The 23352-nt window shown below is 37.2% G+C and overlaps 2 protein-coding genes across 7 annotated transcripts in view; one reads left to right on the top strand and one right to left on the bottom strand.

Moving 5' to 3' along the window:
* CDC40 (cell division cycle 40) overlaps positions 1–498 on the bottom strand; it is a 66758-nt gene extending 66260 nt beyond the window's left edge. Inside the window, exon 1 of the mRNA XM_025925217.2 lies at positions 257–498. Within this exon, the coding sequence (XP_025781002.1) occupies positions 257–445 (189 nt within the window). The 5' untranslated portion in view covers positions 446–498. The remainder of the gene's footprint in view (positions 1–256) is intronic.
* Positions 499–1223: 725 nt separating this feature from the next.
* Positions 1224–23352, top strand: part of WASF1 (WASP family member 1) — a 70781-nt gene continuing 48652 nt past the window's right edge. For 3 of the 6 annotated variants that reach the window (XM_086707574.1, XM_086707572.1, XM_086707569.1), the window contains exon 1: positions 1224–1452. The gene's annotated coding sequence lies outside the window, so the exon portion shown is untranslated. Of the gene's footprint in view, positions 1453–2154; positions 2306–23352 lie in introns of all 6 variants that reach the window. The other 3 variants (XM_086707575.1, XM_025925513.2, XM_086707570.1) reach the window with 2 other exon arrangements.

Here is a 23352-nt window from a genome sequence, read left to right as displayed (position 1 = left end):
TAAAGTTTCACCACCTCCCCCTCGCCCTTCCCACTGGCTCGATGGAAGGAGAAGACAGCGGGGAGCAGTGGAGAACTGTCCTGAACTTTCAAGTCCCGGCTTCTCCCAAGGAAGATGCAGGTAAGGAGAAGAGACCCGAGCGTTAGCAACTTGTATCTCAGCACTGAGGCAGCGGTAACCCGGAGTCTAACAAGCGACTGCCGAATTTTGGAGCAGAAGCAAAGTCCCGCACTGCATCAGTGGCCACAGCGCTTACCTTAACTGCCACCTCCGGAGCCGAGTCCACCGCCACTGCCAGAGACGGCTTGGCCGAAGCTGATTTAGTCAAGTGCATGAGGGAGTCGGAAGCTGGCAGTGAACACCGTCCACCCTCACTGTCCGAGTCCGATTCGGACCCTGAACCCGAACCATAGGACGCAGCCAAAGATGCAATCGCAGCCGACATGACTGCAACCGATCCTCTGCGGAGACCAGGCCCCGGCGGAAGAAGCGGCTTCCAGGTCCTGACAGATTAGCATGACACACATTACTTACTTCCTTTGCTAAGAGTTCATTTACGACGTCTTTAAGCTATAATCAATTAGTATTTGAATAAATATAAGAGAACGCAGAATACGAAAATGTTTATCTAGGGAAGTAGAGAGAATTGTGTTACCTTATAACTTTCAGGACCTATTCGGCTGGATTGAAGACTACGAGTTCCGAAATACCCTGAGGTCACGAGGTCCAACACTCCCGGCGTTCAGCGCGGCGGGAAGTGGAAGAGGCATAATGGGAAGTGTAGTTTGGTGAGAGGGGCGGGGCGAACTGGGCAGGCCTCTCTTTGACCACGCCCCTGAATGGATGGTTCATTCAATTGGCTATCATCTTCCCTCACTCCCAGGCCAAGCACTGTTCTCTCAGTCCCCTTCCCCCAAATTGGAGATTGGGCAATACCATACAGCCTCAGGAAATGGGGGGGAGAGCCGTATTCATTCCCTCTGTTGGGTGAGTGGGCGGAGGCTGAGTTTTCCACCACGGCTGCACCTGGGCTCTGGGAGCTGAAGAGAAAAGTGAGAATCTTAAATTGGAAGACCTTGAGTGGTGGAGAACAGCTCCTGATGGAAAGGATGGGAGATTAGGTGGCGAGGTCCAGCGGTTCCCCCTGCTTCAGGAGCGGATCTCCGCGCCCAGTTGTGGAGCGTCGCGCGCGGGGAGGGGGCGGGTGGGGGGCGGCGGCGGCTCGCGGTGTTGTTCGCTCGCGCGTCGAGCACACGGTGGGTCCGGCGACCGGCGGGCGCCGCAGGCGGCGTTCCCAATAGCCCGGTGCCTGGGCCGCTGCCCGGAGCGGATTCCACTCCGGAGCCTGTCGCTCCTGGAGGCTCTAGGTGGAGTCCCGGGAGCTGAAGGGGACCGGCGGCCGCCGCCGAAGCATGAAGAAGGGGTAAGGCAGGAGCCCCCCATGATTTCACGGTGAGCGCGAGTCTCTCAGGAATTGTTTTTTGGTGGGGACAGGGTGCTGGGAGAGGAACTCTTTCTCACTGGCCAGAACGGATGGAGGTGTGTGTGGCGCTCTTGCCCGGCAAAGGTGACGGGGATGGGCGCGCCTCCCCCGCGCCGGCCCCCACCCCCATTCGCGGGTTTCCAGAGCTCTGGCCGCCCACCCGCCTGCCGGGCTGGGTGCCGAGGCAGACGGCTGGCCGGCGCGCCTGGGTCTCGGTTGCAGGGACCGCCCGATGCTGCCCTAGGCGGGGAGACTGCGGGTCTCACCTGGGGTGCCACCGCCTGAGCGTCCCTGCCCCGTCGGCCACCCCCATGCCGCCTCGCTCTGGGGGCGGCTGCAGCACCGGGTGGCAGCGAAGCCCCGGCTCGCGCTACGTGCGGGAGGCTCCGTAAAGCCGGCTTGTGTGCGTGTTTGCGCCGCGCGTCTTTATATTACAGCCATAAAGGTAAAGCGAGTGCGGGGATCCCTTTCTTCCCCCGAAGGGAGGTGGGGGGGCGAAGCGGGGCGGTCGCCTCTGATGCCTGGTAATGGGGGAGTGCCTGGGGCAGAGTTAGGGAGCCGCTTACTCAGCTCCGTTGTCGGCAGGACTCGCCCATTGTGCCACCCAGATAATTATTCAACTATGCAGCATCCATTGCACCTTTCCCATTTTTCTTTTCCCCTTGCTACAGCATGCCCCCTAGCTTCGGTACTCTGACGCCTTCTCTTGCTTGCACTTGGCGGATGAGGAACTGGAATAATGATGAAAAGAAAGCACATCTGACCTGAACATTAACAACCTGTCCTAGAGCCGATTAATTAACTAATCCCCAGCTAGACTAGGTACTTTAATACGACTCAGTCTAATCCTATTCTTTTCTGTATAACGTGTGCTTTGGATTATGATTTAATTTTTTCTTTGGTGTTAGATTCACCTATTAGTTAAGTCTTATTTTTTTGTCCGGTAATTTATTGGTTATTCAACCCATCTAATGTTCCTAAATTTAACATATGTGATAGGTAACTTTCATCTTTCTAATTGTTGATAGCACTGTATCATAATTACAAATGCAGTCTGTCTTTGAACTCTCAGGAACAGTTTTTTCCGTATCTAAGTTTCTGTTAGGAAAGTATTTTTATTTATGGCGGATATTTGAATAAAGTACTCATTCAAGTTTTGAATGAGAAAAGTTTTGTATTTCTTTATTTTTCAGTAATGGAATATTTTACTGGTAATCATAGCCTTCAGTTGGATGAAAGGAAGCATCTAATATTTTAGGTGGGGTTTTAACTGCCATAATGAGCATTCGCTAATTTCTCTAAATTTTTTTTTCAGTCTTTGCCATATCATGTATTAATTGTTAAGAATTTTTCTCATTTTTTTCGAACTTCTTTCTACGAGGATGGGCAGGCTCCAATTTTGCATGATCTACCTGAAAGATGAAATATTTTTTGAAAACAGAAGAAACAACTGTTGGTTACTTGATTATTATGTTAAAAACTGTTTGCCTTTCATTACTTAAAAATAAATGATTCACTACCAAAAATAAGTGTTCCTTTTTTTTTTTTTTTTGTAATCCTCCCCTTCCAGCTTTTCTCCTTTAAGCTTGTTGCCATAACCCTCTTGATAAAACAATTGCACATAGGCATTGCAGAGGCAATTGATTTAAGGTACAGTAATTGTTTTATGTCCTTTGGAAGTGGCGCACATATAATATCACTTGATGGTGTAGGATCAGTTGCTTGGTTAGAAAATGACCTTGCAATCTACAAAATGGACACCTCTGTGCCTTGGTTTCCTTATATGCAAATGGTGGAAATACTTATTTATGCCACTGAGTAGTATGCATAAATTCAGTAAAGATGTTTTCATAATGCTTTTAAAGAAAATTTAAATATTTTAGCTGATAGATGATGAAAATATTTCAGTGTAAAACACAAGGAGAAAAATGTCAGGATATTCCATGGCATGTCAGAATGGCTGATTTACATTGAATTTTGCTTTGGAGATGTATGGCTCTAAATTGAAAAATGTTTCTCATCCATCAAGAATTTTTAATAATTGTAAATTTAATAAACATTATAGTTAGTACCTATATATAGTTGTAAATGTAAGTATCATTTATATTGATGATAAAAGTTATACGACTTGGTAATAAACAAATACAATCTTGAATTAAGTTTGTAAAAAAATTTTTACAAAAAACGTTAAGGCCCTTTTTATTGAAAAATTTGCAGATAACATGATCCATAGTACATACTTGTGATCATTTGTAAGGTATGATACAGAGTTTTATTATTCAGGCTTGTAAATAAACACATATTTAGACATAATGTGGTAATCTGTAATATTACATTTAATTATACATTTTGCTTTATTTTCAGAATAGGTTAAGCTATCCATTTCCAAGTGTTTGGTTTTCATTATGAAAGAAATGGTATTAGTAGCTTTTGATTTCCTTATTGGAGTATTATTAACTCAGTTTATTTTTATAGTGAAAGCTACTATGAGAATATTATGTTATTATGACTTCTACCAAAGTTGTATTTTACCGGAGCTTAGTGGGGAAACTTCATATAGATGATAAGTTTATTGAAATGTCATTAAAATTACTATTGTATAGTTTGTTTTTTTTGAGAATGAATTTGATTACATTTTTAATGTTTTCTCAAATGACCAACTTAAAATTCAGCTGTCATTGTCTCTTGGGTAAATACAGCTAATTAAAGGTTCTTCTAAGTTCCTTGAAGACAGGAACTAAGCTAATGTTTATTGTCATAAATCCAAAATTGCTAGCATAGGGTTTAGCAAATAGTAGGGACTTGTTTTTGTTGTTGCTGGACAAATAAAATGAATGAGTGAAGGGTATCCATTGATATGATATACTGAGTAGAAATTTTAAAAAATAGATTTATCAAACAAATTTTAACTCATGAAACGTAGTTTTATCTCAGGAGAAAAGACAAAATGTTTGGAAAGTGCTTTGAACTTTATTTATCTGTTCAAATAGAATTCCTTTACCCACACATTTTTGGAAAGAGCACTAAATACTGCATAATATATATGAGGTCAACCTTTCATTTATAAAATGATTAATTTTCTTACCTCTTATAGGTCACTACATGAAAAAGTACAGTAAAGGTTTTTTGTTGTTGTTTTCCTAAATTAGATGAGTATAGAAATGTGTTTGATTCTTTTTTACTTCAGTTTTTTAGTGAAATATTATTTAAAAAGATGTAAGTAAATTACAGCCTGTGCTAAATGTGCCTGAATACTGAGTTTTAAAAATAAATGACTTCTGAGGTGGAGTTTTTTTATAACGTAAAGAGTCTTGTATTTTTAACTTATCATATTTACTTTATAATTTTCAGTCTTTGTGTATTGCTGGTTCCTAATTTAGCATGAGATCTATATTTTAAAACTTGGAAAAATGGTTTAGAACTTGGAACTTTCTGAAAAACAGTATGCTTAGTGGTTAGATTCACAGACAGCCTACCAAATTCAACCCATAATATACTTAGATTATAAGATTAGGCTAATAATACCAGAGAACTAAAGAATATTAATAATAATTAGGATAAATACTATATCGAAAATACCTACACTATGTACAATAATTTTTCTTTGGGATTTTTCCTTGAAATGCTAGGAATACATTTCTCTTGTGTTAGACATGACAACATTATTAGGAACTTGTCCTCTAACATCCACTGGACGTGAAGAAGAGGATCTTCCTCAGTTCAGTGAGCCTTAACATTATATGGGGCAAGAGGTGAGAGAATGAGAGAAATTAGGAGCTAGGGTCTTCTATGTGATGTTTGACAGGTCATTTTACCTTTCAGGGTCTTTGGTTTTCTCTGTTATAAAAGGAGAAGGTTGACATAGACCTCTCTGAGATGCCTTTCAGTTACAAATAAAATTCAAAGGCACTTCAGTGCTCAGTGTAACCACTTTTTTCTGAGAGTTCATTTTTCCTTTCTAATGTTCCTGCTTTATATACCTTCTCTCATGGAATTTCTTCTTTCTAGATCTACTTCTGAAAAGATTATAGTCTTTTTTTTTTATCATTTAAAAATATTTTTTTTCATTTATTTATTTTTGAGAGACAGAGAGAGCACAAGTGGGGAGGGGCAGGGAGAGAAGGAGACAGAAATCCAAAGCAGGCTCCAGGCTCTGAGCTGTCAGCAGAGAGCCCGACGTGGGGCTCGAACTCACAAACTGAGATCATGACCTGAGCCAAAGTCAGACGCTTAACCTACTGAGCCACCTAGGCGCCCCTGAAAAGATTATAGTCTTAATCTTCTTCTGTTATGCCTATTCTTGGAAGCAAGACTTTTTAGGTTTTTAAAGGAGTTTTTTGTAATGTTTGTTATTTTGTCTGCTTTTATTTTTATTCTACTTTATTTTTTTAACTCCTAGCACCACCAAGAAACAGAATTAAGATGATTTGCTTTGTTCTTTTGTTTTTTATTGACAGTGTTTAAGAAAAGTCAAGGTAGATTTTATTTAAACTTGGGAGAATGATCATATCCAGTGAATCTCCAGAGAAATTTTTTTAATAAGGAAAATTATTGGAACTAAGGTTTTGGAGTGGGTTTATGAAGGTAAAATGATGGAATATGACCTGGGAGTAGGGTTGTCAGGTACTGTTTGGGATATCTTGCATTTTTATTTGCTAAATCTTTCAGTCTTACTTTGGGTGCTCTAGAACTTTGGGCATGGCAGGAGCAGAGGTATGGTATGGTTGGAAGCAGAGTGAAAAATAGAGTTTATGAATTCCTTGAGAACAGAAGCAGTTTCATTGTTTTGGTTGGTTGTTTTGTTTTGCTTTGCTTCATTTTTGTGTTTCCAGAATTAATTCTTTAAGTTACATGGACATTTGAGTGGATACAGTTAATACAAAGATTAGCAGGTAAGTGATTCTCTTAGGTGGAAAGATCAGGATGCTGTGAGAAAAGGGGTCATGAAACACAGTTATGATGCTCATTTACAGTGGAATATTTTGTTGGTTTTCAGTTCATATTTGGAGGTTAATAGTATTCAAAAATAATATGTAACATGTTCTCCCATGTGGAAAAAATTGATATTACATGCTTGCTATAAATGCAAGTCACTGTATAGCTACTGTTATATTTATTATTTTACTTAATACCATAGTCCTATTAGAATTTAATGGAGGAAGAAGGTTAATGGAAATAAACAAGTGGTTTATTCTGCTCAGCAGAAACACAGGTTCTCTGGGAACCACTTTCTCTTCCCTTTCCTCAGTAAGTTACTCTGGAGCAACCATTCTAGTAACTTGGGAACAGTAATTCTGCCTGCCTGCTACTCTTCCCCTCGTCTGTAATTGGTCAGTCTACTGGTGATACCACTTGTCCCATGCTAAACCAGTTATTCACTCAGCACATAATATTGAAGACCAAGTAGGTGCTAAAAGTATACCATAGAGAGCAAAACAGGTCTCAGGTCTCTTAGAGGTAACGGTATGGTTAGACAGATAATGAACAAATACACATATCTGTAATTAGAAATTGTGGCAAGTGCTGTAAAGGAAAAGAACAGGGAACCTGATTTACCTTGGAAGTCAGGGAGGGTTCTTTAAGGAAAAGTTAGTGGAAGTTAGCTATGAGAAAAAGGAAAAGATGCCAAAAATACATGTTAAAAAATTTGGAGGTAGGAAAGAGCTTGGTAGGTTCAACTAAGAACTAAGAAAAGGCCAGAGTAGATAAAGCTCAACTATATAGTGAAAAAGAGGGATTGTGGCTTAATGTACAGTTGTAAAGGTAAATAGGACTCAGACCATGTAAAGCCTACTTAAATTAAGTCTTGTTTCAGTTAGAGCTCTGGATTTTAAGTGTATTGGGGAAAGCCATGAAGGGTTTTAAGCAGGTTAACAACTGGACTGGATCTGTCTTTTAAAAAGATCACTCTGGGAGATCAGTCACAATCCTGCCTGTTTTTGTTGGTGCAGTTCTAGACACCTTCACTAAGCCAGGACAGTCAGAGCTTTTCCTGAGTTCTAAGTGCCCAGAGGTTTGAATAATTTGTTTTTTCTCCAGTGGCTGAAACTATAAGACATAAAACCCAGGAACTGTTAATGGTGTTGTTTCTTGTCATATGAACTAAATAAACAGAATAGGAGAAGCAGATGCACAGAGTCCCGACTGTATTCACCTGTCTTTGTCCATGGTCCTGAGATTGGGTTCCAAGAGACACCTGAGTGTAATAATAATAAAAATCTTTGTAATAAGTTGTCCATTTTTTCCCATAAACTAGTTGGAATTATATTTCTGGTACTTGGCAGTCAACCACCCAAGACCCATCATAGATTAATATGTACAAGGTCACATGTCTAATAAAAATGTTAGAGGTAGAATTTGAACACAGATTTTAAAATCCCTTTTTTCCTACTACCCTGTGCTGGTAAAGTGCTACATATTAAACTAATGGTTCTGACGGAATTCTAAGGAGGTGGAAGTTGGATGTGGTTGACACCTGTTAGGTGATGATGGCAAGCAGTGTTTTATTTTGGGTATGTTTGACAATGGTACAGTTTCCTGCCATTTTTTCGTCTTGAGTAACTGTTAATCAAGTCTACTGTAATAAGTTAATGTTTCCATACTGAAATTCATTTGAAAAGAAAAAGAAGAGGCACCTGGGTGGCTCAGTTGGTTAGCGTTAGACTTTTGTGGTTTGGGCTCAGGTCATGATCTCACAGTTCATGAGTTCAAGCCCCAAGTCGGGCTCTGCACTGACAGTGCAGAGCTTACTTGGGATTCTCTCTCTCTCTGGGATTCTCTCTCTCCCTCTCTCTTTCTGCCCCTCCTCCCCTCAAAATAAATTTAAAAAAACTTTAAAGAAAAAGCTTGCATGTCAGGGCATAGATTAACTTATTTGATTTTTCTACCAAAAATGTGAAGTCTGTCAGTTTTTCATGTTATGCTATGAAAGTAAGCTTTTTTGTGTTCCACTCTTTATTTAGACTCTGTTGTCTTCTGTGTGTCTTATATATCTTTTTGGGCCAGGATAAATTTTGTAACATACATGTACTAGAGATGATGTCAGAGAATTGTAGAAAGGTTAAGGAAAAGAGAACAGAAGAAGCATTTTGTATTTTAGTTGAGGATGAAGACTAGCAATCAAAAATATTTTGTTGATATATTTGGTTTCATTCATTTTCTGTGTTGATTTCCTGTTTGCAGTTTTGTTTATTTTTATTCTATTTTCTGCTGTGTCTGCTTGCTTTAGGCTTGTATGCTTTTCTTTCCATGGTTTCTTAAGATGGATCCTGAGATTATTGATTTTAGATCTTTCTTCTTTCCTAATGTATGCATTCAGTGCTCTAAATTTCCCTCTAAGCACTACTTCTGATGGATCTCACACATTTTGAAGAGTGGTTTTTTTCATTTTCACTTCAAAATATTTTAAAATTCCTCTTGAGACTTCTTTGACCCATATGTTATTTAGAAGTGTGGTGTTTAATCTTCAAATATGTTGGGATTTTCTAGCTATCTTTCTGCTATTGCTTTCTATTTTAATTCCATTATGGTCTGAAAGCATACATTCTATGATGTCTATTCTTTTAAATTTTGGAGGGTGTATTTTATGGCCCAGAATGTGGTCTATCTTGGTGAATAGTCTATCTGAACTTAAGAAGAATGTGGTTTCTGCTGTTGTTGGGTGAAGTACTATATAAATGTCAATTAGAGCCAGTTGATTGATGGTGTTATTCAGTTCAACCCTATCCTTACTAATTTTCTGCCTGTTGGATCTGTCATTTACTTACAGAGGTGTGTTGAAGTCTCTATAATAGTGAATTTATCTATTTCTCCTTGCAGTTCTATCAGATTTTGGTGTTCTGTTGTTAGATGTATATACATTAAGGGTTGTTATGTCTCCTTGAAGAATTTACCCCTGTATATTATGTAATGCCCTTCTTTATCGTTGAAAATTCCCTTGCTCAGAAGTCTGCTTTGTTTATAATTAATATAGCTACTCTTGCTTTCTTTTGATTAGAGTTAGCATGTCCCCATCCCTTTACTTTTTATCTATATATATATATCTTTACCTATAAAGTGGTATCTTGTAGACAACACATAGTTGGATTTTTTTTCATCCACTCTAACACTCTCTTTTAATTGGTGCATTTGAATCATTCACATTTAAAGTTGTCATTGATAAGTGGATTAATATCTATCATACTGTAATGTTTCTATTCATTACACCTGTTCTTTCCACCACCACCACCCCCCCCCCCATCTTTTTCAGCCTTCTCTGGCTTTAACTGAGCATTTTATATGGGTGCATTTTTTCTCCTCTCCTCATATATTGATTATACTTATTTTTTAAATGTTTTTTAGTGGTTGTCCTAGAGTTTGCAGTATATATTTACAACTAATCTAAGTCCACTTTCAGATAACACTGTGCTACTTCACAGGTATTGCAGATACCTTATAATGGAGTATTCCCAATTTCTGTCTCCCGTCCCTTATAACATTGCTGCCATTCATTTCGCTTGTCTGTATGCTATAATTACCTGGAACTTTGTGGCTATTACCACTTTGAACAAACAGTTATATGATACAATCAGAGAGGATTAAAAAAATAAAGATTTTTGTCTTCTCTTTATCCATTCTCTGTGGCTCTTTCTTTATGTAGATTAGAGTTTCTGACCTTTTTCTCTAAAGAACTTTTTTTCTTGCAAGGCAGGTCTGCTGGTGACAAATTCCCTCAGTTTTTATTTGGCTGAGAAAAGTCTTTATTTCTTTTTAATTTTTGAAGGATAATTTCTCTAATAACAAAATTCTAGGTTGATGGTTATTTCTTTCAACACTTGAAATATTTCACTCTATGCTTTTTTCTTTTTTTTGCATGGTTACTGACGAGAAGTCCAACATAATTCTTATCCTTTTTTCTCTATAGTTAAAGTGTTTTATTTTGTGTTTTCCTGACTTATTTCAATGTTTTTCTCTTTGTTTTTAGTTTTCTGTAGTTTGAATATTATATGCTTAGGTATAGATATTTTGGTATATGTCTTGCTTGATGTTTTCTGAGCTTCATGAATTTATAGTTGGCTTCTGTCATTAATTTTGGAAAATTCTCAGGCATTATTACTTCCAACATTTCCTCTACTCTTCTCTTTCTTCTGGTATTTCTTACGTATATGTTATGCCTTCTTTTATTGTTCCACAGTTCTTAAATATTCTGTTTTCTTCATTCTCTTTTCTCTTTGCATTTTATTTTTTATATTTTTATTTTTTTATTTGCATTTTAAATGTTTGGGAAGTTTCTATGGATACTTCTTCAAGCTCATTGATTCTTTCCTCAGCTATGTCCAGTGTACTAGTGACCATATGAAAGACATTATTTATTTCTGTTACACTGTTTTTGATTTCTAATGTTTCTTCTCTATTGGTTCATAGTTTTCATCTGTCTGTTTACAGTACATCAATTTGTGCATGTTGTCCATTAGAGCCCTTAGTATGGTAATCATAGTTCTTGTAAATTCCCAGTCTGATAATTACAAAATCTGCACTATATGAATTTGGTTCTGATGCTTGCTTTATCACTTTGGAATATACTTTCATTTCCTTTTAGCACACCTTATAATTTTTTGTTGAGAGCCAGACATAATGCATAGAATAACAGAAACTGAAGAAGGTAGGTCTTTTGTATGAGGTTTTGTATTTCTCTAACTAGGAACAAGGCTGTGTTTACCGTTTGGTGTAGCTGTAGGTTTCAGAGGTTTTAGTTTCCTCTAGTGTTCTTGTTTTTGTTTCCCTTGTTGTCTTTGGGTTTCCCTACAAATACCTTCTTAAATAGTGTCTGAGCCTTGCAGTTTTTTTCAACTATAATCCTGTTACTGTGTAGGAGCCCTGTTTTAATTTTTTTTATATCTTTGTTTATTTTTGAGACAGAGGGAGAAAGAGGTGAGTGGGAGAGGGGCAGAGAGAGATGGAGACACAGAATCCAAAACAGGCTCCAGGCTCTGAGCTGTCAGCACAGAGCCTGAGGTGGGGCTTGAATTCAAACCATACCATGACCTGAGCCAAAGTGAGACACTCAGCTGACTGAGCCACCTAGGCGCCCCTAGCTTTTCTTTTTTCTTCTTTTTTTTTTTTTTTTTTTAACATTTTATTTTTAAGTAATCTCCACATCCAACCTGGAGCTTGAACCTACAACCCCAAGATCAAGAGTCACATGCTCTACCAACTGAGCCAGCCAGGCACCCGTATAATTCTATGCTTAGATATTAGTCTTTATTTGGTCTGGACCTCCACAAGTGCTTCTCAGTTTCTCTTCTTCCCCCGCCCCCTCCAATGTAGGTATGCCAGAAGTCTAGAGTGAGTAGGAACTGGGCAGTTTTCATTTCTCCAAAGTTGAACAAGCCTCTGATGAAGTCTTTACCTTTACTAGATAACCTTTTCTTACGGAGAATTCTCTGGACTTGTTTCAACTTGTTTCAACTGGTTATTGTTTTCCTTCCCCCAGCCAAGCAGAAGATTTTTCTCTGATTTTTCTCCTTGAGAACCTTGTGGGTCATAAAACTGAGAAAGTGTAGCAGCCGTTCTCAGACTAGACCCTTGGGCTCCCCAGGAGTTTTAAACTCTCAAGCTAGACCACAGTCAGCCTCCAGCAACTTGTTCAAGTTACCATTTAAGTGTTCATATCAGTCCCTGGCTTCTGTGCTTTCATCTTCAGTTAGTTAATCTGTATTCTCTGTATTAGTCGTTCTGATTTCTTGGATGATAGTTTGTCCTCTGACCTCAGTATCTCAAGGATCAAAGAAAAGTCCATTAGCTTCCAGTTTGTTCAGCTTTTATTTTGTTGTGAGAGAAGAATGATGACTTCCAAGCTTTTTACATGTTGGAGTGGAATCTGGAAGTAACCATATATTAAAAACAACTCCATAGTATTCCACTATATGGATATACCAAAATTTATTTTACTTGTTCCCTACTGTTAGTCTTTTCTATGGCAAGCTATACTCTAATAACTCTCCTTGAATAAACTGCAATTTTGATTTTAATGGCTATGTTCCAGTTATCTATATCTCCCCACATAATTACCCAGAGATTAATCAGGAATTGACTGTATTTAAGCCAGAAGACTGGAGTTAATTTTTAGTGCTTTCACTTATTTAATATTGGATCATTTTACTTATCAGTTTCCTCATTTGTAAAATGTGAATGATAACCACCACCTGGAAGAGTTGTTATAAGGATTAAGTGATATATTAAAAGGTATTTGTGAACTATAAAGGACTATATAAAAGTTAGGTAACTTACGGGGTGCCTGGGTGGCTCAGTTGGTTAAGTGTCCGACTTCAGCTCAGGTCATGAGCTCTCAGTTTGTGGGTTCAAGCCCTGTGTCGGGCTCTGTGCTGATGGCTCAGAGCCTGGAGCCTACTTTGGATTCTCTCTCTCTCTCTCTCTCTCTCTCTCTCTCTCTTTCTGCCCTTCCCCCACTTGCACTCTGCCTCCTTCTCTCTCAAAAATAAACGTAAAAATTTTTGTTAAAAAGTTAGGTAACTAAGGTATATTAAGTTGTGATATACATTATGAGGTTTAATAAATAATCAAGCACCTTGGTAATGAACTAGCTTGAGACCAGGCTGTATAGTACAGTGTTTTGAAAGAAGGTATGATTTATTGATAATTCTGAGAGAGGACAGTTGATTCTGAAGGAGATAGCTAAGTAACATGTACACCTTAAAAACTTAATTGATGAAATAATATGTTGATAGGGAATATTGTTTAACTTATGCTGGAATACATTAGGTTTTATGAAGATAAGAACTAAGAAAAATAAGCAAAGCCATTTTTATATAGCTCTGCAATTGGGCAGGCACTTACTATATTTCTAAAACACTTGATAAAACTGTTAATCAGATAGAATTTAGATATTGCACTTATTCCAATATTATTTTCCAAGTGACTTAGTGATTTCTGAGGTAACATAGTATTTAGTGACTGATACTCAAAAGTGCGGACCCATAGTGTCAGTACCATATGAGAGCTTGTTAGAAATGCAGAATATTAGATATCTATCCATATCTGCTGAATCAGAAAGTACTGAGTCAGTTTAACAAGCTTCCTGGGTGACTGGTATATACATTAATGTTTGAAAGTCAGTAACTTGGTATGCATAAATCTTGCAATAGAGAAGGACCTTTGTTAAGGGTTTCAACTACATCGTATCTCTGAATGAACTTACGGTTTATAGAGAAGGGCATACTGGGTTAAGTATAACTACCAGTATTGATAAAATTGTTCTAAACAAAGAGATGCACTAATCTATTTTTAAAATCTTAACACACTTAACAAAGATGAGGATAGGCTTTTGCAAACCTGATGACCTATAGATCAATATTGACATAAAAAAAGAAAATAAGGCTAATTTTTAAACTTACAAAAAGTGGTAATGGTTCCTTTAAGTAACTTCACTGAGAATTTAGAGAGTCCATTTACATGTCTTTTTCCAAAAATTTGTAGCTTCTCCATATAAAAGTAAAATTTGCATTTTAATTACTTATTATGGGAATAGTTCTAAAAGTATTATACAGTTCTCTGCTTCCTTAAAAAAAAGTATATGGAATGTAATTTAACTTTTTCTAAATGATAAAGATTCCCCTGTCCTCTACCAAAGCCTTATATGTGTAGGTGCTCTGGGTTAAACTGATTAATTGACTCATTATGAAACTGACTATTATTATACTTTTTTGTAATACAAAGATGTTGGTTATTAGAGGATATAGCATTATTTATCCATGTAAAAAGTTATCCCGCATTGCTGGCCAACATTATTGTGATTGGTACTTGGAACTTTATATTTCTCTGTCAATATTTACATGCCTGCTTCTAGCACTTTCCCCCTCTAAATTGTTGCTTCTGATCTACTGCATTCTAGGAAACCAGATGAGATTATACAACATAGGAGGGTCTTGGCCTTTCCATGAATGAATTAATTAATTAATTAATATTTATTGAGCAGCTGTTGTGTGCCAGATTCTGCTAAATGCTGAGTATTCAGTGAAGAACAAAACAAATGCTCACTCATATGGGGTTTACATTCTAGTGGGGGAGATAAGCGATAAACAAATACCAATCTAATATAATGATAGGTAGCAATAAGTGCTATGAAGAAAAATAAAGCAGGGCATAGATATAGAAAGGAGGAGCCGCTACTTAAAATAGAGTTGTTAGAGTGAGGGGGGTACAGACCTGAATGAAGTAAAGTGAGATATAATGTTTGTTTGTTTTTAAGTTTATTCATCACACAAGCAGGGGGGCAGGCAGAGAGGGAGAGAGAGAGAATCCCAGGCAAGCTCTGCACTGCCAGCACGGAGCTCGAGAGAATGCCAAATCCACGAACCAGGAGATCATGACCTGAGCTGAAACAAGAGTCGGACGCTTCCCCAACAGAGCCACCCAGATGCCTGAGATAGAATAGTTTTTAAAAGAAGAATGCATAAATTTAGTACAGAGACTGGGGCTTCCTCTTTGCCTAGAATTCTCAGGTGTTTACTTAAGGTGTAAGTTTTAAATATTTCTGCAGTTTTGATTTTGTTGGATAACATGGGAACCAAAGGTATGGTTACCATCACACCATCTAAGAATTTTTAGGCTAACTTCTGGGATGAAAGGCAGGCTGAAGGAGTTTAGATGATAAAATATTAGAACTTTGAAAGGTTTAAAAGAACTATTATAATACAGGAATCAAAATTGGAATTGTTCTAGAAAATTTAGGATTTAAAATAACACTGTAACAAATGTGTGCTATAAGCAGTCCCCTGGAGAAACAGAATGGCTTCCCGCGTGGCCATACTGCTCCTGACTTAATAGTGATACCATTAATAACAGTAGTACCATTTTTTGAGCCCTTATTATACGCTAGGCACTGTACAAGGCAGATGTGATATAATCCTCACAACAACCCTGTGAAAATGTGAGGTCCTAATTTTTATGAAGTACAAACTAAGTTAAGCATAGACTGCTACAAAATCAGTACCAGGCCAAATTTAATTGCTTAGTCTCATAAGCAATGCTTATGCTTACCCCGGACTCAAGATTCCTCTAGATATAGGGGGGAAACGAATTATTTTGATTACTTGTTGGGTAGCAAAACTGGAGAGACTGGTTCCGGAGTTCACGCAATGCACAGAGTAAAAATAGCTTACCGTATTAGTGTACCATAATTAAATGAATATGACTTGTTATATTACCAGTTATTTTACCAGTAATTCACATACAATCAAAAGATTAGTGAATTGATTAGTAAGGAATCCAGTACTTAGCTTTAATTTAAAGATGATCTCAAATTCTAAGTGATTTGGTGCTGTTACTAGAAATAGAGAAATCCAAAGCATGAGTAAATTTTCTTTTGGGGGAGTCATGGATGATGAATTTGAATTTGGATGTGTTGAATTTTGGTTAATGAGACATTCTTGTGTTGTCTGGCAGACTGATAGCACAAGACTAAATATTTATAGGGATGTTGGGGTTGTTTGTGTAAGTAATTCTGGGGTGATAGTTCAAGATTTGAAAATAGATGGATTTATGAAGAAGAGAGTGTAGAAAGAATGGGGTGTAACAAAACTGTTGACTCCTGACTTAGTATTTACAAGGTGGGAATTAAAAGGAGAACTAGAAGAAGATGGTGAAAGTGTGATCAGAAAGGATATACTGTGTTGCATTCTGATATGACTGTTCTATTGGGACCAGGAGGTATAAGGTGTTGTAGGCTGGGTCACTTCTCCTTTGAAGAGGAATATGAAATGCTAGTGACGTAGGAGGGGAAGCAAACCCAGAAGTATGTTGATGGTTTTGAAAATAGAGGAGAATGAAATGATTACAAGGACTTTGATAAGGACAGAATTTTTTATAATGAATTGAAGGGGTAGGATAAAATGTTTAAATCAGAAAGGAACATTTCAGATACGGAGGTCTTTGAGGTAGAACTGTGTAAGAATCTGTACACAGACACTTGATGTATTTAGTAGAAGGGAAGGTGCTAACTCCTCAGTCCTCAGGTCTGGAAGTAATGACAGTGGAGCCCTCAAGAGAAGTGGGGTATACTTTGAAAAGCCTTATTCTAATCTTTATGCTTCTAACACTTGATTTGGGGTTGGCAAAAGTACATGCTGTGTCATTTGAGGTGGGAGTCTTCAAGGGAGGAAAGGGGTCATGGATTACTAGTGAGTGTTCAATTATAAATGTATTCTTTTTCTTGCTTGCAGTAATAAATCTTTTTTCACTGTGATAGAGGCAGCCAACATCTGTATACCTTATGTATAGTAGATCAGTGTTAATGTCATAAAAATCATCATTTTCATGGTCAGTCTAGTGGTGGAAGTAAATGAAATAAAACATGTCTCTTTACCGATTTGTATATAAAGGACTTAGTTTCATTCGTTAGCATTAAAAAGATAATGTAAGTTTCTTTTTTTGTAATGCTATACTAAATACAGAAAGATGACATTAATGACCTGTCATCAGTTGAACATGAATTTTAATATATATTCCTTGTAGTAGTGATGGATTTATGATTCTCCAACTAATTTTAAATTCATTAAATTCACTCATTAAAAGTCTTACTGTTATATGAGAGATCATGTTAGGAGCAGAAACTGCTGGTTAAAACAGTATTTACTAGGGGCGCCTGGGTGGCGCAGTCGGTTAAGCGTCCGACTTCAGCCAGGTCACGATCTCGCGGTCCGTGAGTTTGAGCCCCGCGTCAGGCTCTGGGCTGATGGCTCAGAGCCTGGAGCCTGTTTCCGATTCTGTGTCTCCCTCTCTCTCTGCCCCTCCCCCGTTCGTGCTCTGTCTCTCTCTGTTCCAAAAATAAATTAAAAATGTTGAAAAAAAAATTAAAAAAAAACAGTATTTACTATAATATCCTTGTGGAGTCTTTTGTAGGGTAAAATGAAATGATTGTTATAAAAGGGCTTTTGAGACAAGTTTCTATTAATATAGGTTGTTACTGTTATAGACCACAGGACTAGGACTGTAGATAAGGCCATGATTTATGTTTTTTTATGAAATATTTAGTGTGGTATTTAAATGTTTTTAATGTAATAAATGACTAAACACTAAGTATTTGTTTTAGTACTCATTAATTTTTTAGTATTTTTAATTTTAAAGTAACTCCCTAACCAGTCATATTGAACTTAAAGAAAGATGGTGACGATTTATTGAAAATTAAGTTACTTACTTTACGTAACTTTTTTATTTCTATTTGAATCTGTTTTCGTCTGCAGCTGTGTCCCCAAATAATGGTAAAATTATCTATAGTTGATTCTATTTGAGGATGACAGTAAAGCATATAAATTCTCCAAGTTAGATATAGATATATCTCACTTTAAGAGAATTTGATATGAAATCATTAATGGAGTGAGTATAACTAAAAATAAGAAAAAAAGATCCAAGGACTAAGTCCTGCTTGGAGTACTCTAAGATTTAGACATACAGAAAATGAGGAGAAGGTGGTAGGAAGAAAACCAGGAACTTGAGGTCTTCTGAAAGCCAGATTAAGAAAGTATTTTCAGGGGCGCCTGGGTGGCTCAGTCGGCTAAGTGTCCCACTTCGGCTCAGGTCACCATCTCGCGGTCCGTGAGTTCGAGCCCCACGTCGGGCTCTGTGCTGACAGCTCGGAGCCTGGAGCCTGTTTCGGATTTTGTGTCTCCCTCTCTCTGACCCTCCCCCGTTCATGCTCTGTCTCTCTCTGTCTCAAAAATAAATAAACGTTAAAAAAAAAAAAAAGTATTTTCAAGGAGTGAACAACTGTCTCAGATGTAGTTAAGAGGTTGAGTGAGACAAGGCCTGAGAATTAACTTCTGGTTAGAAAAAACAGCCATGGTGAGATGGTTTGGTATAATGCTGGGAATAAAAACCTTTATGAGACAGATTTAAGTGAGAATTAGAGGAGAGAATCAGAGACCTCATTCAATGAATATTGCCATAAAGGAGTGGGGGGGAAGAAATAGGGGGAAGGGCGCAGGGTTGGTAAGTTTGCTCCATGGAGAGTTTGGGACCAAGAAAGATTTGTTTCTGTTTTTGATGGTTTTTTTTTTTTTTTTTAAGAAGGATGAAATTATAGCATGTCTCTATGTTGATGGCAGTGATCTAGTAGAGGGGAAAACAGTGATGCGGAAGAAAGAGAGGATAATTAATCCCTACTGCTTAAATAGGATTTGGGGACTGGTCTGGAACTTTGCCATGTGAAATGGTTTCTGTGGAGAAATATTTGACTTTGAAATAGGAAAATTACATAGGAAAATTGTTAAAGTTGCACACTTCCCAGTTTTCCATTGTGACTACTATATTTATTTTCAAGTCAAGAATAGGATTGGCATGTGGAGAGAAGATAGCAAAGCTCCTTCATCTACCTGAGCTTGTCTGAATTTGCACTATGTTTTAATCCATTAGCCTTCAAAATTTTTTGCTTGCATGTTTCCAGAAAAATTTTTGACAGTGTTCTCTTGCACATTGATGTCTAATATTACTATCATAAGTTTAAATCATCAATTGTTTTGTTTATAGGTGGTAGGAAATAAGCATTTTATAGCATGACATGAGTATTGACTCTATTGAATAAATAATGCTATTTGATTAAATGGATGTTTGATAGCTTTATTGAAATGTAATTGACATAAAATAAATTGCACAGTTGGATAAATTTTGACTTAAGGATGCTTTCCTGAAACTATCATGTCAAGATAATGAATCCCCCCAAATTTACTAGTCTTCCTTTGTAATTTCTGCATCCTCCCTCTCCCTGCTCCTTCCACCAACCTCTCCAACCCCACCCACCCCCACCCCCACCCCCACCCCAGGCAACCACTGATCTATTTTCTGTCACTATAGGTTAGCTTGCATTTTCTGGAACTTTATAGGAATGGAATCATATAGTATATGTTCTTTTTTGTTTGGCTCTTTTCAGTCCGCATAATGATTTTAAGATTCACCCATGTTGTTTCATCATTAGTTCATTTTATTAGTTCATTTTATTTCTGAATGCTATTTTATTGTATGAACAGTATTCCATATAGCAGTTTGTTATTCATTCATCTGTTGATGGACATTTGGGTTGTTTTCAGGTTTGAGCTATTGCAAATAGTCATTGTTTAGACATATGCTTTCATTTCCCTTGAGTAAATAGATGGAAGTGGAATGGCTGGGTCATATAATAGGCATTTGTTTATCTTTATAAGAAGGTGCCAAAGTGTTTTTCAAAGTGATTGTGCCATTTTATATTTCTACGAGCAAGTTATGAGTTCAGTTGCTCTACATCCTCACCATTCTATTTACTTTTGAAAAATTTTTAAATGTTTTATTAGTTTTTGAGAGAGAGGGCAAGCGGGGGAGGGGCAGACAGAGGGGGAGACACAAAATCTGAAGCAAGCTCCAGGCTCAGAGCCTATCAGCACAGAGCCCTATGTGGGGCCCAAACCCACAAAGTGTGAGGTCATGATATGAGCCAAAGTCGGATGCTTAACCGACTGAGCCACCCAGGTGTCCCCTCACCATTCTGATTTTAGCCATTCTAATAGGTTTGTAGTGGTATCTCATTATGGCTTAAATTTGCATTTCCCTAATGAGTAACGATCTTGATCATGTTTTCATATGCCATTTATATATTTTCTTTTGTAAAGTATCTGTTCAAATCTTTGGCCATTTATCTATTGGCTTATTTTCTAATTGAATTTGAAGAGGTTTTTTTTCTTTTTTCTTTTTTTTTAATTCTGGATACATGTGCTTTATCAGACAGTAGATTTGCAAATATTTTCTCTTGACCTGTGGGCTGTTTCTTCATTCTCTCTTTTTTTTTTTAGTTTTTTTTTAATGTTTATTTATTTTTGAGAGAGAGACAGAGGGCAAGAAGGGGAGGGGCAGGAAGAGAGGCAGACACAGAATTTGAAGCAGGCTCCAGGCTCTTGGCTGTCAGCACAGAGCCCAATGCGGGGCTCAAACTCACGAACCATGAGATCATGACCTGAGCTGAAGTTGGACACTTAACCGACTGAGCCACCCAGGCGCCCCTGTTTCTTCATTCTCTTAACAGTGTCTTTCAAAGAGCAGAAGTTCTTAATTTTGATGTATTCCAATTTAATAGCTTTCACTTTATGGATTGTACTTTTGGTGTTATATCTAAGAAATCTTTACCTAACCCAAGGTCACAAAGATTTTGTTTTTTTCTAAGAAGTTTTATCACTTTATATTCTACATTTAGCTCTATGACCTATTTATGCATGGTATGAGGTAAAGATCAAAGCTTTTTTTTTTTCTGTGAAAAATTGACTACATATATGTGGGATTATTTTTATAAGTATTGAAGTCCAGTAGTATAAATCATTCAATAGTGTTTCTGTTTATCAATAGGCTATGTAGGTTACTTACTTCTTGAGTGAGCCTTAGTAGCAGTGTCTTTCAAGGAATTTGTTCATTTCACTGAAGATGTTGATTTATTGGGATCAGTTGTTTATAATATTCCCTAACTATTCTTTTTTAAAATATATATATTTAAGTAATCTCTGCACCCAATGTGGAGCTCGAACTCTCAACCCTGAGATCAAGAGTCACATGTTCTTCTGACTGAGCCAGCAGGCATCCCTCCCTAACTATTCTTTAATATCTGTAGAATCTATAGGTAAGAATTGTTCTCACACCACTGATTCTGGATATTGGCAATTTGTATCTTGTTTTTTCTTCCCTGATCAGTCTGACTAGTGGTTTATCAGTTTTATTGATGTTCTCAAAGAACCAGCTTGTGGTTTCATTTTTTTTTCCTCCATTACTTTTCTGTTTTCTGTTCCATTGACTTCTCTAATCTTTATTATTTCTTCTTTTTTGCTACTTTGAAGTTAATTTGCTCTATTTTTTCTAGTTTTCTTGAGGTGAATATAGTTGAGACCATTCATTTGGGACTTTTCTTCTTTTCTAATAAAGACATTTTAGTGCTGTAAATCCCCTCTGTGTACTGATACTTTACTACTAGTTTAACGCCTTCCCTCAAATTTTGATATGTTGTTTCCATTTTCAGTTAGTTCAAAATAACTTCTAATTTTTTTATTTTTTCTTTGACTTGGGGTTATTTGGAGATATGTTTTGTTTCCAAATATTTATATATTTTCCAAGTATTTTTATGTTGATTTATAATTAGATTGTGGTCAGAAAACACACTCTGTAAGATTTGAATCTTTTAAAATTCATTTATTCCTAGCACAGAATGTGGTCTCTGTTGGTAAATGTTACTTGTATACATGAAAAAGTATGTAGTCTGTTTTGAAATAGGATGTTCTATAAAATTCAGTTAGGTCAAGTTTGTTGATGATGTTCTTCAAGCCTCTGTATTATTTTCTGTCTACTTGTTCTGTCATTTTTTGAAAGAGAAGTTGAAATTTCTGACTGTAGCTGTGGCCTTTTAATTTTTTCTTAAAGTTCTATTTTTGCTGTACTTTAAAGCTATTTATTTATAAGTTGCATAAACATTTTAGATTTTTGTGTCTTTGATGAATTGACTTTTATTATTATGAATGATCCTCTTTATCTCTAGTAATAGTCTTTCTCTAAAATTGACTTTGTCTGATATTAATATAGTCATTCCAACCTTTTATTCATTAGCATTAGCATGATATATCTTTTTCTATTCTTTTACTTTTAACCTCTCTGTGTCTTCATATTTAAAGCAGATTTCTTATAGGCAGCATATAGATAGCCCTTAACTTTTTTAAATGTAGTTTCACAGTGTCTGCCTTTTAGTTGGCACGTTCAGATCATTTATGGTTAATACGAATATTGATATGACAGAGTAAAAAAAAAAAATTTATGTTTACTTTTGAGAGAGACAGAGACAGCATGAGTAGGGGAAGGTCAGAGACAGAGGGAGACACAGAATGCAAAACAGGCTCCGCACTCTGAACTGTCATCCCAGAGCCTGACGCAGGGCTCGAACCCACGAACCATGAGATCATGACCTAAGCTGAAGTCGGATGCTTAACTGGCTGAGCCACCCAGGCACCCCAGTATGATAGAGTTTAAATCTATCATTTTTCCATTTGTTTTCTTTCTGTCTTCACTGTTCATCAAGCCTATTTATCTCCTTTTTTGGTCTTCTTTTAGATTGAGTCGTTTTTTTAATGGCTCCATTCTGTCTCCTTTGTTGGCTTAATAGTTATAACTCCTTGTGATATTTTAGTGTTTGTTTTATAGTTTATACTGTACATCTTTGACTTATCGTAGTCTACTGTCCGGTGGAATGGTGAGTTTTTCACAAATTAATTTGTCCAGCTTTCAAATTAACATTATGTCCTTTTGGGCTTTTATTTCTTTGGACTTTGAAATCTACCTGATTAAATCCTAGCCACACTAACTCAGTATAGGATAGCTTACACTTCTGTGCCTTAATCTTCTCATCTATAAAGTGGAGTTAAACTCTTTCATACTCTTGTGAGATACAAAGCATTTAGAATGGTAACTGACATGTAGCACTATAATTAGTAGCTACTTTTATGAAAAATCATGTTGGTAAATTATGGTAAGAGCCTAAATGTCCATCAACTGATGAATGGATAAAGAAATTGTGGTTTATATACACAGTAGAATACTATGTGGCAATGAGAAAAAATGAAATATGGCCTTTTGTAGCAACGTGGATGGAACTGGAGAGTGTTATGCTAAGTGAAATAAGTCATACAGAGAAAGACAGATACCATGTTTTCACTCTTATGTGGATCCTGAGAAACTTAACAGAAGACCATGGCGGGGGGTGGGAGGGAGAGAGGGAGGGAGCCAAACCATAAGAGACTCTTAAAAACTGAGAACAAACTGAGGGTTGATGGGGGTGGGAGGGAGGGGAGAGTGGGTGATGGGTATTGAGGGCACCTGTTGGG

This window comes from Puma concolor, chromosome B2, assembly GCF_028749965.1.
Source record: "Puma concolor isolate L17-30 chromosome B2, mPumCon1.1.hap2, whole genome shotgun sequence".
In the NCBI taxonomy this organism is placed as follows: domain Eukaryota; kingdom Metazoa; phylum Chordata; class Mammalia; order Carnivora; family Felidae; genus Puma; species Puma concolor.
Note: the sequence above shows the minus strand (reverse complement) of the source record. Positions and strands in the feature narration are given on the sequence as shown.